Genomic DNA, 17,920 nt, shown 5'->3' on the forward strand with positions numbered 1-17,920 from the left:
TGGACCCCATGATGGTCTTCTAGCCACAGAGCATCCTATGCCTGTCTGGGTCTCTTTCTTACTTACTTCCATTTCCCCCTAAACAACAAGCAAGGGATTTATTCTGATTTATGCTCCGTTGTATCACTGTTTATGGAACTTATAACTAGGCTACAAGAAAGACTGAAATCAAAAGAACAAATGGTATTCTTCCAAGGTAGTTTAGAAGAAGAGGTCCAAATTGAGTTGTAGAGATGAACAGGGCTCTCTAGGGTAAGGAAATATAATGCTAAGGCAGTATTAGTGTAAGGTAAAAAAATAAAATGAGCTCTTGCACCACAGTATTAGAGAACTCAGATTCTGCACCTGAGAGTATGGCCAAGTGCATTTACTCAAAGACACGTATCTACACAGAAAACACCAAGGAATTCTGGTGCTTAAAATCCCTCACTAGAGGGCTGGGGAGATAGCTCAGTTGGTAAAGTAGGGCCCTGGGTTCGAACCCCAGCACCGCAAAAAATAAATAAATAAATGAAAAATTAAAAAAAAAAAAAATCCCTCACTAGGTTGAGGTCCACCTTAGGGCCTGGATGCAGAGATCACCTGCAAGAATCCCTAGTGCCTAAGCCTGCGGCACCTGTGCGGCCACGGATCCCGGGAACTACGACTCCCATTGTGCACTGCGACCGTGCGGGTTATACCTGGGATGAACTACAAGTTCCGTAATGCCTTGGGAGAGAGGCGCGAGCTGGGAGGGGCGGAGGGGCGTGGCCGCGTCAGCCGCGCGGGACCGTTAAATTTGAAACTTGGCGGCTAGGAATGAGGACGTGAGGCGGCTGGTTTGTGAGAGAGTGGCGTGAATACTTTTGTCCTGGAGCACCCCTGATCCCTTTGGTAGCTCTAAGGGCAGGTTGCCGAAGGAAGCCCAGACGGTTGGCGGTCCTGAGGAAAGACCCGCAGCAGGACGAGAGCATGAACCGGGAACGCCGAATGGCGGCGATGAAAGAGGGGGCTGCTGTAAGGTAAGTACGGGAGAAAAGCTGCTGGGAGCTGTGTCTGCGAGATCCGAAGGTGCCTGGCAGGCGCAGAGGACCCACGCGGTCAATGAAGAGCAGGCCTCACGGAGCAGCCTTCCTGTTGGATTCGACGCTGTCGGCGGCGAAGCGGTGGTCCCAGCGCACGTGAGAGTCCTTAGCGTCCAGCTTCGAAGCAAAGGAGTGTGTGCGACCTCGGTAGAGTCCACACAAGAAAAAGAGCTTGGGATTTGTAGTGTCGTCGGTGTATCCCAACGTGGCCATTCGCCAGCTGCTTGTCCTCGGACACGTCTTATATATGGAAAATGCTCATATTAATCCTACCTTACAGGGTCCTGGGAAGACTCAAAAGTATTCGTAAAGTAATTGCTTTCAAATAAGTGCTACACTAATGCTAGATGTTGTCATTATGCCAATCGCACAGAGATCTAAAAAGCCCTTTCCTGCACATTTGTTGCTTTTCCTTGTATAAGAAAATAGAGCAGTTCTAGATTGGGATTAAGTATGTGTTTTCATTATGGAATCCACAATACCTGGATAAGTGCCATGTCCAGGTTCTTAACTGCATCGAATGTTTATTGACCACTTACTAAGCACTGGGTGCAGCCAATAAACAAAAGAAATAAAAATCCCAACCCTCAGGAATGGGTAGGGATGATGGTGTGCCAGACAGACAATAAACAAGACAAATTAAAAATAAAGTGGTGGTCAGTACTAAAAAGTAAAACAGTGGGAGACAGGGAGTGTTGGGAGTAGGAGTTAGTGAAATTAGATAGGTTTGAACCCAAGCCTAATTTGGGTGAAGAGTTGAAGGAAATTCAAGAACTAGTCATGCCTATATCTGGGCAAAGTACAGAGGCCCCAGATGAGGGTTGGGGGACGAAGCTGCCCTTGGCATGTACAAGGCCAGTGTCAACTGAAGCACAGTAAACCAGAATAGTAGAGAAGGAAATCAACCCAAAAAATGTGAGTATGCAGGCATTGTAAAGGCTTGGATTTTGCTCTGATTCTAATACAAAACCATTGGAAGGTTGGTTTTGTTTTTTGTTTTTGTTTTTTCCTTCCCTCCTTCCTATACTGGGGATTGAACCCAGGGGTGCTCTACCACCCAGCCCTTTTTATTTTTTAATTAGTTAAGTAATGTAAGACAGGTTCTTGCTAAGTTGCTGAGGGTCTCACTAAGTTGCTGAGGCTGGCCAGTACTCTATATCCTTCTGCCTCAGCCTCCCAGGTTGCTGGGATTACAGGTGTTTCTCAGAGGGTTGTTAAAATTTAAAATGCTGGGCTGGGGATATAGCTCAGTTAGTAGAGTGCTTGCCTCGCAAGCATAAGGCCCTGGGTTCAAATCCCCAGCACTGCAAAAAAAAAAAAAATTTAAAATGCTAAAATTTAAGTCACAAAAATACTAATTTCAGCAGGTTCTTATCAGCATTAGAAACTAAAGACAGTTTCTAATTTCATATAAAAAATGGTATTTTGGGTTGGGGTTGTGGCTCAGTGGTAAAGCGCTTGCCTAGCATGTGTGAGATACTGGGTTTGATTCTTAGCACCACATATAAATAAATGAATAAAATAAAGGTCTATTCACATCTAAAATATTTTTTAAAAAATGGTATTTTAAGCTGGGTGTGGTGGCACACACCTATAAACCCAGCTACTCAGGAGATTGAGGCAGGAGAATTCTGAGTTAGAGGTCACCCTGGGAAACTTAGTGAGAAACTGTCTCAAAATAAAAGGATCAAGAGCTGGGCATAGTGGTACACACCGGTAATCCCACCTACTCAGGAGCTGAGGCAGTTAGCTGGACTCTTTTCTCAAATTTTTAAAAAATTTAAAAAGGGCAGGTAATGCAGTTCATTGGTAAAGTGCTTGCCTCACAGCATCAGGCTCATTGGAAGGTTTTGAGCTTGGTTTTGACTTGGGTATAGATGGAACACTTTGGCTGCAGTGTTGAATAGACAAGGCAGAAAAGATGGAAACAGGGAGAATTAAGATCTTGTTGAAATAATCCTGGGAAGAGAATAGGATGACTTGAGTAAGACTGAAAACTGGAGATGTTAAGAAGTGGTTGATTTCTGGATTTATTTTGAAGGTAGAGACTACAGGATTTTACTGATTGACTGATAGCAGTGAGCCGGGGCAACAAGGCTGGTACTAATTTTTGGCTTAAGCAACTGGAAGAATGGAATTGTCATTTGTTTGAGATGAGGGAAGACTATGGGAAGAACAGATCTTGGAAGAAACAGGAAGAGGGAGGGGACAGGCCTAGCTCAGTTTGGGACATTTGAGATAGAATCATTTTTTTTGGTAGTACTGGGGAATGAATTCAGGGCTTTGTGTGTGCTAGGCAAGCTCTGCCACTAAGACCCCACGTTCCTCCCCTCGCCCCCCAGTACTGGGCATTGAACTCAAGTCTTCATTTATGTTAGGCAAGCACTGTACCACTGAGCTACATTCCCATCCCTTTTTTATCTTGAGACAGGATCGTCCTGAGTTGCTCAGGCTCACCTCAAACTTGTGATCCTCCTGCCTTAGCCACCACTGGTATTACAAGTTAGTGCCCTTGTGCCCATATAACATTTATTCTTGTAGTATTGTCCTCAGAACCCTTGCCAAATTCTCTTCCATTAGGCAATACTATAGCCATAAACTTGGAAACCAGGTGACAGGCTCAGAAGCTTAGAAGTATGACACTACTCATTATGTTCAACCCAAAGATCATGAATAATCACCTATCTGAAAACATTTATAATCTAGTGCTATAATAAATCAGTGTTGTTTTCAGATTTATTTTTGTTTCCTCCTTAGTGAAGCCATGTCCCTGGAGGGAGATGAATGGGAGCTGAGTAAAGAAAACGTACAACCCTTAAGGCAGGGACGTATTATGTCCACTCTTCAGGAAGCTCTGGCACAGCAAGAATCTGCCTGTAACACAACTCTTCAGCAGCAGAAACGGTATGTAAAATGGGCTTGGGCTCAATCTGTCATTATTCATTCCTAACTGCTAGCTGACACGTGTCATGCAGGATGGCATAAGGAGTAGTTTTTAAAATTTGGTATTTTGAGAATCTGTTCCTCACTAACTTTTTTAATGCACAATATCTCTTAGAAGAGCTTCTCAAGGACTATTAAGAAAAAGGCTACAGAATTCCATTTGATTGTAGAGCAACCAAACTGTTATCGACAAAAATAACATTTACTCAGGAGGCAATGATAAACATAAAGTAAGCAAAATATTACAAGGTAAAAAAAAGTATTATATCATTCTGGACTCTTAAACAGAATTAATTCTTTGATAGTAATCAATTAGAGAGATTCCCTCCTTGGATTCTGAGTACCAAGTGATAGTGAATCTACTTTTTTTTTTTTTTGGTGCTGTAGATCCAACCAGGAATTCCAACATGTTAGTTAAGTTTTCTACCACTGAGTTGAACCTCGAGCCTGAATCTATCTCCTTTTTTTTGTGCTGGGTTTTGAACCCAGGGGTGCTTCACTACAAACCACATCTCTAGCCCTTTTTATTTTTGAGACAGGGGCTCACTAAGGCTCTTGCTGAGGGTCTTGCTCAGTTTCCCAGGTGGGCCTTGAACTTGAGATCTTGTCTCTAGATTCACTGGAATTACAGGCATGCACCACCACACATGGCTTGAATCTGCTATCTTTTATATGTAACTCATTATTAAATTGCTTAGAAAGTATTTTTGAGAATGTGGAAGGATAATACTGATCTCCAAGGATCATGTAAACCTCAAAGAAACTGGATTTATGTTAGAAAGTTTTCTCAAGAATGACAAACTCTGGAAAAATAAAAGCCGAAAAATACTCTTACATTATTCAAAAAGGACTATGGATTTTTCTTTCCTAATATAACTTCAATAAATTTTTTTGTTGTTGTTGTTTTTTAAAGTTGAACTAAAGTATCAGTTTTTACCCAGTTCTGCCAAAACAGACAAATTAGAATTTTGGGTATGATGTAATGAGCATTTTTATTCATTTCACTGGTCTTTTTGTTTGTTTGAAATGGGGGTTTTTCTATTGCCCAGGTTGGCCTTGAACATATTCTCCTGCCTCATTAGCCCTAGTCACTGGGATCATAGGCCAGGCAATATAATCCCTGGCTTTCATTGGATCTTTAAAAGCATTATATTTTATGATTTTTGTTTCAAAGATGGTGGTATTCTATTCTCTATGCTCCTTCCTAGTTTCTGTGATATGATCCTAGTTTTTCCACTTCTCTAACAAATCTCCCTTTTTTCTTGCAGGCTTCCAACTGTTTTTCCACCTAAGTCTCTGTCATTTGCACTCTGTTCTCATATTCATATCTTCTATGATTGCTTAACTACCACTGACAATTCTTGTCTTCTGAATATCCTTTTATTTGCCTGTAACATGAACAGATGGTCCCTGACTTCTCTGGTTTGACTTAGGATTCTTTAGTTCTACGATGATGTGAAAACAAAGTGTTCAGTTGAAACCATATTTTGAATTTTGATATTTTCATGGATTCGGTATATGCAGTACAACTGTTTTCTGATGATGGGCAGCAATAGTGAACTGCAGCTCCCAGTCCATCACAACCTGTACTCTAGTGCATTGTGTTGCTAAGCTTTGATACTTGGTAGATCAGATTTTTTTTTTTTAAGTCATAGATGAACATAATATCTTTACTTTTATGTGGTGCTGAGATCGAACCCAGTGCCCTGTACATGTGAGGCAAGCACTCTACCACTGGGCCAAAGCCCCAGCCCTGATCTATGGATCAGGTATCTTAAATGGATTTTCATTGTCAGGTGCTTTCAACTCATGACATGTCCATTGATATGTAAGTCAAGGATCATTGGTAATTCGATAAATGTCTCACTTAATATATGAAGTACTAGATCTCTTCTTTCATAAGTGACCTTCTTTTTTTCTTCTCCATTTTGCTTAATGGTACCAAAACTCACCTAAATGGTTTAGCTCATTGTTCTCTCACCCTAATTTTATTTAGTTGGTCATTATGGACTGGTGATTCTTTTAATTATATTTTTGGGGATTGTTGAACTCGGGACCTTCTGAATGCTAAGCATATGCTCTACCACTGAACCATAATACCAGCCCTGGAGATTTTCTTTCTTTCTTTCTTTTCTTTTTTTTTTTTTTTTTTTTTTTTTGGGGGGGGGGGCGGTACCTGGGATTGAACCCAGGGGTGCCTTACCATTGAGCTACATCCCCAGCCCTTTTTTACGTTTTATTTAGAGACAGGGTCACACTGAGTTGCTTAGGACCTCACTAAGTTGCTGAGGCTGGCTTTGAATTTGTAATCCTCCTGCCTTAGCCTCCCTAGCTGAGCCACGGGATTGCAGGTATGCACCACCGTGCCTGGTTGGAGATTTCTTTTAAGTATAATGTACATGCAGTGAAATGCTCAGATTTTCATTTATTTATGTATTTGCTTTTTGTATTAGGAATTAAGTCCAGTGGCGCTGTACCATTGAGCTACATCCCTAGCCAGTATTTAGTGTTATCAATCTTTAATCTTAGCCATCCTAGTTATATGTAGTATCTCACTAGTTATATGTAGTATCTCACTATGTCATTTCCCTGATGACTAGAGTTGGTGAGTCTGTTCACCATCTGTTCAGACATTTGCCCATTTTTTAAATTAATTTAGGAGAGGAGTACTGGAGATTGAACCCAGGGGTGCTTTACCACTGAGCTACATTCTCAGTCTTCTATATTTATTTTGAAACAGGGTCTCACTGAGTTGTAGAGGCTTATCTCAAATTTATCTCAGACTCCTAAGTAATGGAGTTCTTTGTATACTCGATACAAGTCCTTTATCAAATTGTGTTGCAGATATTTTTTCCTAGTTCTAAGTTGTCTGTTCATATAACCACAAAATTTTTAATTTGGATGAAGTGCAATTTGTGTTTTTCTTCTATGACTAGTGCTTTTTGTGTCATCTGCTGTTATAATTCAAAGTCATAATTATTAGCCTTATTCCATAGTCTTAACTTTTACATTTAGTTGTATGATTCATGCTAAATTTCTCCCTGTATATGATGTAAGGTTGGAGTAAAAGTTATTTTTGTCCCGGTGTGGAAGCTGTCTGGTTGTTCTGCCTCTGTTTGTTGGAGAAAGTTTTTTTTCCTTTCCTCATTGAATTGCTTTGGGGACCTTGTCAAAAATCATTTGAATGGGGCTGGGGTTGTCTCTCAGTGGTAGAGCACTTGCCTAGCACTTGTGAGACACTGGGTTCGATCCTCAGCACCATATAAAAATAAATAAATAAAATAAAGGTATTGTGTCTATTTACAACTAAAACTTTAAAAAATCATTTGAGGAATGAGGATATAGCTCAGTGGTGGAGTGCTTGCCTAGTATGTGCAAGGCCCTGAGTTCAATCCCCAGCACTTGGAGGGGGCGGGGGAACAAATTGGCCACAGATATGTGGGTTGTTTCTGGACTCTGTTATGTTGCATTGATGTTCCTTTCTAGCTTTTCACAAATATTATTTATTTATCTATTTATGTATTTATTGCAGCACTGGGGATTGAACCCAGGGATACTTTCCTACTATGCTACATTGATAGCCCCCTCTCCCTGACTTTTCTTTTTTGAGACTGTACTAGCTCACTAAGTTTTAGCTCAGGTAGGTCTCAAACTTGTGCTTCTCCTGCCTCAGTCTCCCAAATCACTGGGATTACAGGTGTGCTTCACTTTGCCTGACTTTTCCAAATTTTAAAATTATTTTGTCAGTTTCTAGTGAAGAGTCTGTTGAGATTTTGCTAGATTGCCTTGAATCCATAAATGACTTTGGAGAATTTCTGTTTAGTTTTTTGTGGTACTGGTGATTGAACCCAGCGACAGGGTACTACTGAACTACATCTCCAGGCCTTTTTAAAATTTTTTTTATTATATAGAGATAGGGTCTCATTAAGAGTGGCATCGAGTTTACAATCCTCATGTCTCAGCCTCCCAAGTCTCTGGGATTAAAGATGTGTGCCACTGTGCCTGGTTAGGATTTCTGATTTTTATTAGTAATGTCTTGGATTTTATTTTTTCACCATTTATGTGGATAATCATGTTATTTCATACTTAAGTTGCCTCATTTAGTTCATAATCATGCATTCTTTTAATGCCTCCTATTCTTACAATGTTGCTTGATTAATCTTTTTGAGATCTTAACATATACAGGATAGCATCAATTAACTCAATAGTGGCCTGAGCAGATGGAATTCCAGTGTCTTTCAACTTACATTTAAAGCATATCCTTTTTACCTTTCTTTCTAGATGTTTTGATTATTCATAACACTGACTTTGTTATAGTTTAGGTCCACTAAGTTTCCTCTGGATAAGCTCTCCCACCTTTACAACTTTATTTAATATTAGTTTCCCTCTTGGAAAACTCCACTTCTATCCCCCTACATTTTGTATGTGTACTTGAAATTGAACCCATGGCCTTGTGCAAGCTAGGCAAGCCCTGTTGGAAAACTCCCTTTTTCTTTCAGGACCTATGATTGCTTCAGTTTCACTTTCTGAGCCTGTTTCAATGATAACCTCTTTTGATTTCTCAAAGCCTTTACTATCTTTTCCATAATTGTTATTTGTTACTATGCTGCTTTGTTTTGTTAATTTATTAGTGTACTTTGTCCTATTAGAGTATAAATTCCTCTGTTAGGGACTTTTATTTTTATTTTTGGTATCAAACATAGCCCCTTATATGACAGTTTGTTAAGTAATCATTTATCTGATTGTGATTTATTACCTAATACTTCCCCTTTGTTCTCACTGCAATATTTTGGGGTGGGTGGGTGTCTCACTATTTACTTATGACAAATATTCTGTATCTTTTCAGTCGAAAATTGTTTAACACAATGCCACGTATCTTGGCCAATCGGAGAATGGAGTCATCTGACTCACCCATCCTGCTAATGTTCCCACAGATAACACAGGTTTTAAACTGACCATTAAACCTGATTAGGTCCTTGTCAACATTGACCAAGTTCATCTGGATGAACTCATAGTTCTTGGCACCAATGATGAGGTTGTTGGTGGAACATTTCTGTGGCACATAACAGGTCCATGAACTTGCCAGCATCATTCTGCATTTTGAAGAATGCCTTCTGCCTCTACCACGAGCAAGAATGCAGAAAGGAACCTTACTGGTTAATCTTAACTTAGTCTTGGCTATCTGCTTCTCCCAGATTTTTTTTGGTACCAGGGATTGAACTCAGAGGCACTCGATCATTGAACCACATTCCCAGCCCTATTTTGTATTTTATTTAGAGACAGGGTCTCGCTGAGTTGCTTAGCACCTTGCTTTTACTGAGGCTGACTTTGAGATCACCATCCTCCTCTCCCACCTTCCTGAGCTGCTGGGATTATAGGCCTGCCACCCTCCCAGATCTTTATAACCTATTTTATACTTTGAGTTACTCCCCAAATTGTATGTGGTATTCTCTGACCTCTGTTACAGGCAGAATTTTTCATTAACTTTAAGATTCTTACTATATTTATGTACGTATGTGTAGTTACTATCATTATATTAAAAAGTTGTCATTTATTGAGTACTTGGTAAGTCTAAACACTTCATACTTAAGACTAATAAATGGAATAAAATAAGAAATGTTATTCCCATTTTACAGATGAAGAAACTGAAAACAGAGTTTAAGTAGCTGTCCAGTGTTACTCATCTAGTGATTGGTGGAGCTGGATTTGAATCTGGAGAGTTGTGTTCCAGAGATTTTAATTGCTATATAGAACTACCTTTCTAAATGTTGTCTTGAAATTTGTTCTTTCTTCTTTTCCCCTCTGTAATACTATGGATTGAACCCATTGAACTACATTCCCAGCCCTTTTTATATTTTATTTTGAGTCAGGGTCTCTTAACTTGCCCAGGCTGGCCTTCAATTTGAAATTCTCCTGCTTCGGCCTCCCTAGTTGCTAGAATTAAAAGCATATGCCACTGTGCCTGACTCATTTCCCAAATTTCTACATAATTTGTCTCTCTTGTTATTTGTCATTCCCTTAATTATTTGTATTCTTTTTCTTTCTGTTTAACAAACCCTCATACTTTAGTAAAGTTATCTAGATCATGGAATTGATACTTGTTCATTGTCTGTTATGTGTATTGCACATGTTAACATGTTTTGCTTACATTTCAGGGCATTTGAATCTGAAATTCGATTTTATACTGGAAATGACCCTCTGGATGTTTGGGATAGGTGGGTACTTTTATTTTTATTTTTTAAAAATATTTTTATTAGTTGCTGATGAACATTTGTTTGTATGTGCTGCTGCAAATCAAACCTAGTGCCTCACATGTGATAAGCAAGTGCTCTACCACTGAACCACAATCCCAGCCCCATCCCCATGGGTAATTTTATTTAAAAGGACAACAGAAACATTAACAGATGAAGTTCTTATGGCTATGTTTCTTAAATTGTATAAGGTGTGGAAAGTGAGAGTAGTCAGAGTAGAAAGTAGTGTCTTGGGGACCCAGAGATCCAGAACAGTCATAAGTGTGTCTTCCTCAGGGGTTTTGTTTGTTTATTGGTGCTGGGGGTAGAACCCAGGACTTCACACATGTTAGGCAGGTGCTCTACCACTGAGCTACACACCCCCAGTCCCCCTAAAGTATTTAAGATTGAGGAAATGTACAGTGTAGGATAGGCAACTTAGAGCTACACTTTCTGTCCCTATCCCCAATATTTCCCAGAAGCACATATTAGGGATACTTAGGGAAAGTTTGAGAGATGTAGTTTTAGGATGTGTCTTTGAGGATCTCTCAAGAAGCATACTTTTAACATTTTAGATACTTAAAGAAATCAAGATTTAGTCTTGGAGCCAGAACAAAAGTATACATTCAACTTAAAATATATTCTTTTCCTTTCCTTTCTATTCAGGTATATTAACTGGACAGAGCAAAACTATCCTCAAGGGGGTAAGGAAAGTAACATGTCAACATTATTAGAAAGAGCTATAGAAGCACTACAAGGAGAAAAACGTTATTATAGTGATCCTCGATTTCTCAATCTCTGGCTTAAATTGGTAAGTCGTAAACAGCACTGAATTTAAAATATTAAACCAAGAGATTTTCTCTAGAGATATGTAGTATACAAAACCAGTGGTAAAATATGAACCATTTAGGAGATAATAAACATTTAATAAATACCTAGTCTTTGTTAAATTGGTTCCACTTAAAGACTGACTTAAATATAGCATAATGAGGTTTTGCATCCCTGATCACACCCCTCCTTTTTGTTGTTAGCTGTAGCTAAATATAATTTTATTTATTTGTGTGTGGTGCTCTGAGGATCAAATGCAGTACCTCACATGAGCTAGGCAAGTGCTCTACCACTGAACCACAACCCCAGTCTTGATCACTCCCTTTTAAGACTGATCATAAAGTATATAGATCTCTCTATAGGTTTGGGTCATTTGCTTATTTATTCTAAAGAAAATTGGGCCATGCAGCTGTACTGTAGGAGGATATGCAGGAAACACCTGGCAGTATAGTTATTTTGGAAAAAGCTTCCTTGGTGATTGTTGTATCCTTTCTCTCCTTTGAGAATCATTACCATTAAAAAAGTGATGTTTTAGCGTTTTGTTGGTTTTTGGACTTTTGCCTAGTATATTGCTATAGCCAAAAATGTCTGCCTGACCACATTGTATCTTACTTGAAGTATAGTTCTTCTATTTCTAGAATACTCTTAAGATAAGATAATGACCAAGTTTTCTTAGACATTGATTTCATTGCTTTTATCCTAAAACAAATTAGAAAAAAGAAAGCAATAAATATTTAGAATATTCACAACTACTGTAATATAATAAAATATTGATATTTGAAACTCATAAAATTTCTGACTAAAATCTTTTTGTGTGTGTGTGTGTGTGTGTGATACTGGGGATTGAACCTAGGGTCTCTTACATGCTAGGCAAGTGCTCTATGTGTGAACTATATCCTAAGCCCTTTATTTTTTATTTGAGACAGGATCTTGCTAAGTTGCCCAGTCTGGCTTTGTACTTGAATTTCTCATGTATTAGCCTCCTGAGTAGCTAGAATTTCAAGATTACGCCATGGCATCCAGCTTAAAATATCTCTTTTTTTGAGGAGTATTATTTAAATGTCCAAAATTACAAGTATAGGAAATTAAGTGAATCCTGAAGGCATAATATATCTTGATTTCTGCAGGACATTGACAAGTATTTTGATACCCTAGTGACAGGTAGGAGAAATTAACTTAGGAATGTTAGTTACAGGAATTTTATTTTATTTATTTTTATTTATTTTTTGGTGTTACTGCAGATTAAAACCAGGGGTACTTTACCACCAATTTTCCAGACTGGCCATTGCAGTGTTTGCTTTTAGGAAATCCAGACTTGCAATAGTGCTTCTGTTCTTTTCTGGTAGTGCATGCTCAAACTGTGACTTAGGAGACTATTTTCTAATTGTTTAGTGTAATGACAAATTGTATCTATATGATATTAGGCAAATAGGTGATTCTGAATGCAGATCTGCTATTTATTATAAATATTGTCTATGTAAAGTGATATTGAACTTATTGCCAAAAAAAAAATCAGATTAAAAATAAAAGAGTGGCCAGGTATGGTGGCACACACCTGTAACCCCAATGACTCAGGAGGCTGAGGCAGGAGGATTGAGAGTTCAAAGCCAGCCTCTGCAAAAGCGAGGTGGTAATCAACTCAGTGAGACCCTGTCTCTAAATAAAATACAAAATAGGACTGGGGATGAGGTTCTGTGGTCGAGTGCCCCTGAATTCAATCCCTGGTATCCCCAAAAAGGAAAAGAATGGTGCAATGTTAAGTGGAATTAAATAAAATTTTATTACGATCAAAACTTTATAAAATGATATTTGTTAAAATGGAATATAAAAATGTTTATAGTGTGGAGTTCTTATTTTTCCTCTTTGCTACTAGAATTGTATCTGGTCTTACAAAGTTCTTTTTTCTTTCTTTCCTTTTTTTTCATTTGATGGTATTGAACTTGAATCCAAGACCTCTCTAGGCAAATGCTCTACCATTGAGCTGCATCCCCAGGCTTTGTTATTTTATTTTGAGATAGTCAAAGTTGTCCAGACTGGTCTGGAACTTGCTATCCTTTTGCCTCAGCCTCTCAACTAGCTGTGGGTGACAGGTATAGGCCACCTTGCCTCACACAGAATACTTTCTTAAATACAGATTTGACCAAATCATTCCTTTGCTTACAAGCTTGTAGTCTTTTTTTTTTTTTTTGTATTGAGGATTAAACCCTGAGATACTTTATCACTGAGCCACAGAGCCACATCCAATGCCCTTTTTATTTTTTATTTTGAGACAGGGTCTCACTAAGCTGCTGAGGCAGGCTTTGACTTGTGATCCTTCTACCTTGGCCTCCTGAGTCACCATACCAGACCTAAATGTCACCCCTTCTTAAAGCCATTCCTCCCCATTCCTTTTTATTAAAAATTAATCTTTTGTCTCTTTTGGGGCCTTCAAGTATGGTCCTTATCACATTTATTTTGTAATAAATGTATTTCTTCAATGCAGAAATTCAGTTTTTTCAGCAATTGGCACATAACAGGCATTTCATAAAGGGAAAGAAATTAGTTAATTGTTAACACTTTTAATTTGTTACAGGGGCATTTATGCAATGAACCTTTGGATATGTATAGTTATTTGCACAACCAAGGAATTGGCATTTCACTTGCTCAGTTCTATATTTCATGGGCTGAAGAATACGAAGCTAGAGAAAACTTTAAGAAAGCAGATGCAATATTTCAGGAAGGCATTCAACGGAAGGCTGAACCATTAGAAAGACTGCAGTCCCAGCACAGGTAAACTGCTTCTCTGCAGCTTGTCTTAACTCTTTTTTGGGGGGGTTGGGCGGGGTAACCATGGATTGAACTCAGGGGCACTTTACCACTAAGCCACATCCCCAGCCCTATTTTGTATTTTATTTAGAGACAGGGTCTCACTGAGTTGCTTAACACTTTGATTTTGCTGAGGCTGGCTTTGGATTCAATATCTTCCTGCCTCAAACTCCTAAGCCACTGTGATTACAGGTGTGTGTCACCACGCCCAGATCCCTTTTTATTAGAATCCTTGCAGCTTTGAGCCTTCCGTCCTGCTCCTGACTTTGTGTTTCCATTTAGATCAAAGCCACAGAGATGATAATCTTATTTTTTAGTTCAGCACTATCATTCCTTTTGATTCTGGGTGATATTTCATTGTATGGATATGCTACATTTTCTGTATCCATTCATTAGTCAGTGGGCATTTAGGTTGTTTATACTTTTTGACTGTTATAAAATAATGCGTTTATGAACGTTTGTGCCATAGGTTTTTGTATGACTTTCCTTTTATTTTTAACTTGTCTGTGTCTTTGTTTTAAATGGTTTCTTATGTAGAGAAAATAGTTGTCTTATTTTCTCCTCATCTCAAAATCTCTCTCTCTTTTGGTTATGAATAGTATTGGATTTAGGTCTACTATTTTCTTATTCATTGTGTTGTTTCCTCCATAGATTTTTTTTCCTACCTTCTTTTGGATTATTTGAATATTTTTTAGTATTTAATTTTACTTTATTGACCTTTTGTCTGTTACTATTAATTTATTTCGGTATTGGGGACCCCTGGATTGAACCCAGGGTGAGCCACATATTTTTATTTCTTATTTTTAAAATGATTTTTTATTTATGTACCAGGAATTGAACCTGGGGATGCTTAACCACTGAGCCATACCCCTAGCCCTTTTTACATTTTATTTTGAGACAGGGTCTTACTAGATTGTTTAGGGTCTTGCTAAGTTGCTGAGGCTGGTTTTGAACTTGGAATCTTACCTCAGCTTCTCAAGCCACTGGGATTATGCATCACATATGCAGGCATGCATCACTGTGCCTGGCTCAACCATTATTTTAAAAAATATTTTTCTTCTTCTCCTTGAACTTCAATTACAAAAAGCTTGATTTTACCCACATGCCACTCCACAAATACTGGGAATTGAACCCAGGGCCTCATGCATGCTAGGCAAATGCTCTTTTATATTTTTAAAAGTTTTGAAACACAGGGTTTCACTAAATTACCTGGGATGCCCTCCAACTTGTGATCCTCTTGCCTCTTCCAAGTGCCAGCCTTTATATTTCCTTTCTTTTCGCAATACTGGGTATTGAATGCAGGGTACTCTGCCACTGAGTTATATCCCCAGCCTGGCACAGGATCTCACTAAATTGCCAAAGCTTGCCTCAAACTTGTGATCTTCTGCCTCAGCCTCTTGAGTAGTTGGAATTACTGTCATATGCCACCACATCCTGTTCTTTTGTAGTTTCTTTTTTGAGAGTTTTGTGTTTTCGTTCATTTCAAATGTTAGACTTTATCTCATGGAGCATAGTTACAATAACTACTCTAAAATTTCTGGAAACACCAACATGTGGGTCATCTCCATGTTGGTATTTGTTATTTGTCTTTTCCTTTGAGAACTGGCCACAATTTCCTGGTTCTTCATGTGTCAAATAATTATGGATCATGTCCTGGACATTTATTTTGATGCTGTGCTATGAGACTGAGTCCTGTTGATTGAGTCTCTGAAGGATTTTTGTCTTAGTAGGAAACCGAACTTCAGATTTCAAAAGTTCTTTCTCACCTTATGTCAGTGGTGGTTGAGATGTCAGTTCAGTTTTCAAAACCTTTGTTAGAATGTTTTGGTTCTATCCCATGTCCTGCTCAGGGGTTAGTTTGAGACTTGGGCAGTGATTTATATTATAGTTCAGTTCTCAGAGCCTTTTCTGTGCATTTAGGGTATGAGCCCAGGGCTTGTGCCAATTCATGTACTGAGTTAGGGAATCCCCTTCTTTTGCTTATTCCTCTTTACTATTCTTCCTGTGCTTTTTGGTCCTCAGAGTCCCTTTTTCTCACTCTTCTACCCAGAAAGATGGGCTTTTTCCTAGGAGTTTTAGATTCCCACACCATCACTGCAACAGTTCTAAACTGCAAAAGAAAACAAAGCAAAAAAAAAAAACAAAACAAAACTGGAAAAAAACCTGCGTAGGTTGTTGTTTCAGTTTTTGATTCCACAGTCCACTTGCTTTTGTTTACTTTTCAGAGTCCTCGGTTAGTTGCTCTTTTTCTATATTATCTACAGAGTTTTCATTCTAATAATGTGAAAGAAAAAGGGTATAGTGAGTTTATTTATCCCAGCCAGCACTTGCAAGCTATTGTTTGTTTGTTTGTTTACCTTACTGATAATACTTAAATGGCAACAGCACAGGATGTTTAGTTTTCAATCTACTGCTAGCTTTACTAAAGTAAATAATTTTTAAAATTGTTATAATAAAAATTTGATGTGAAACTTTGATCTTTATGATTTTTATTATCACCCTAATCTGATCCTCAGATTAACCTATGATGATGATTTTTGGAATATTTTTAATTATTCAAACTTAGAATTATATATTTTTATTTTTTAAATTAATTTTCACAGTGTTGGGCATTAAACCCAGGTCCTTGCATATGTTAAGCAAGTGTTCTACTACTGAACTATATTCCCAGCTCTTTTTATGTTAAAACAGGATTTTGCTAAGTTGCCTGGGCTGACTTGGAACTTTGAATCCTCCTGCTTTAGCCTCTTGAGCAATTGGAATTACAAGCATTCACCACCACACGTGGCTGAAATGTGGACTTTTAAAGGGGGATCTAAATCATTCTAGCCAAAATCTTTGATCTCAAGGTAGTTCTCTTTATTCCTGAGAGAATAAATACTTTCTTTGGAATATTTCTGTATTTCTTACCCCACATTTTTTTCTTTTCCAGTGATTTTATCTAATAAAAGATAATGGTTCTTTCTCTTACTTTAGGCAATTCCAAGCTCGAGTATCACGACAAACTCTTTTGGCACTTGAGAAAGAAGAGGAAGAGGAAGTTTTTGAATCTTCTGTACCACAGCGAAGCACACTAGCTGAACTAAAGAGCAAAGGGAAAAAGATAGCAAGAGCTCCAATCAACCGTGTAGGAGGTGCTCTCAAGAGTAAGTTTGTTAAATGTTATTTTGGAAAACCTTTAGTCTCTTGTGGTAGGCAAATTAGGTAAGAAGATAATGCATAATTATACATGCATACACTGTCCTAGTTTTCTGAGTACTGGGTAGCAGATAGAAGGAAGTCAAAGGAGAGCTAATATTATGGTGCACAATAAAATAAATAGAAGCATTTTTGTGTATCAGTGAAGTTCTGCTATTTAGGAAGCATCATTTTCTGAATAAGAGTTGTTAGTCAAAAGAAGTTAAGTAGTAATAGAGCAAATGTTGTCAAAGTAAAGCTTACATGCACCAAAACCTCAGAGGATGATATTAACATGATTAAGAATCCTATCTTTTTAGCCTTTTAGGCCACAAATTGAACACTTTTTATATACCCAAAGATGATCAGCAAATTTTTTTTCTTCCTTTTTAATCAACAGTGACTTTTTTAGAGCAGTTTTAAAAGTCACAGCAAATTGACCAGAAAGTACTGAGAATAAGCTTTTAAAGTTAAATTTATATGTTAGACATGTAGACAAGACTATTTTTTTGGTCCCTAATCCCATTCCTTGTATCAATTTATCAATAATCAGAATGTTGATCAGATATGTTGTAGGATACAGAGGGTGCCAAAATGTATTTCATCAAGATCATGGTGAAATTATAGTGTACCAATTTAAAAAAAAATTGAGGAAATAAAAAGATCATGGTGAAGCTTAAAGTAATAACCAGTCTCACAATAGCTGAGCTGAGTCTCACAATAGTCTCACAATAAATGAGCTGGATTTGTGTTCTCTAGTACATGTTGGCTGAGTTTCACTAAGGGAAAATGGAGAGCTAAAAAATGAAGAATTGGAATAGTTTTTGATAAAACTAGACAGTGTTCTAATGATGACTAAAGGAAAATGTAGCT

General features: G+C 38.1%; 1 protein-coding gene and 1 pseudogene across 2 annotated transcripts in view; one reads left to right on the forward strand and one right to left on the reverse strand.

The window, feature by feature from the left end:
* Positions 1–785: 785 nt before the first annotated feature.
* BUB1B (BUB1 mitotic checkpoint serine/threonine kinase B) overlaps positions 786–17,920 on the forward strand; it is a 73,473-nt gene continuing 56,338 nt past the window's right edge. The window contains 6 exon segments of the mRNA XM_079125970.1: positions 786–1,001; positions 3,822–3,968; positions 10,163–10,222; positions 10,904–11,048; positions 13,638–13,834; positions 16,847–17,016. Of these exon segments, the coding sequence (XP_078982096.1) occupies positions 952–1,001; positions 3,822–3,968; positions 10,163–10,222; positions 10,904–11,048; positions 13,638–13,834; positions 16,847–17,016 (769 nt within the window). The 5' untranslated portion in view covers positions 786–951.
* Positions 8,794–9,381, reverse strand: LOC306653256 (small ribosomal subunit protein eS21-like; annotated as a pseudogene). Its single transcript has one exon. The product of its transcript is annotated as a small ribosomal subunit protein eS21-like (transcript).

This window comes from Sciurus vulgaris, assembly GCF_902686455.1.
Source record: "Sciurus vulgaris genome assembly, chromosome: 2".
NCBI classification, from domain to species: Eukaryota; Metazoa; Chordata; class Mammalia; order Rodentia; family Sciuridae; genus Sciurus; species Sciurus vulgaris.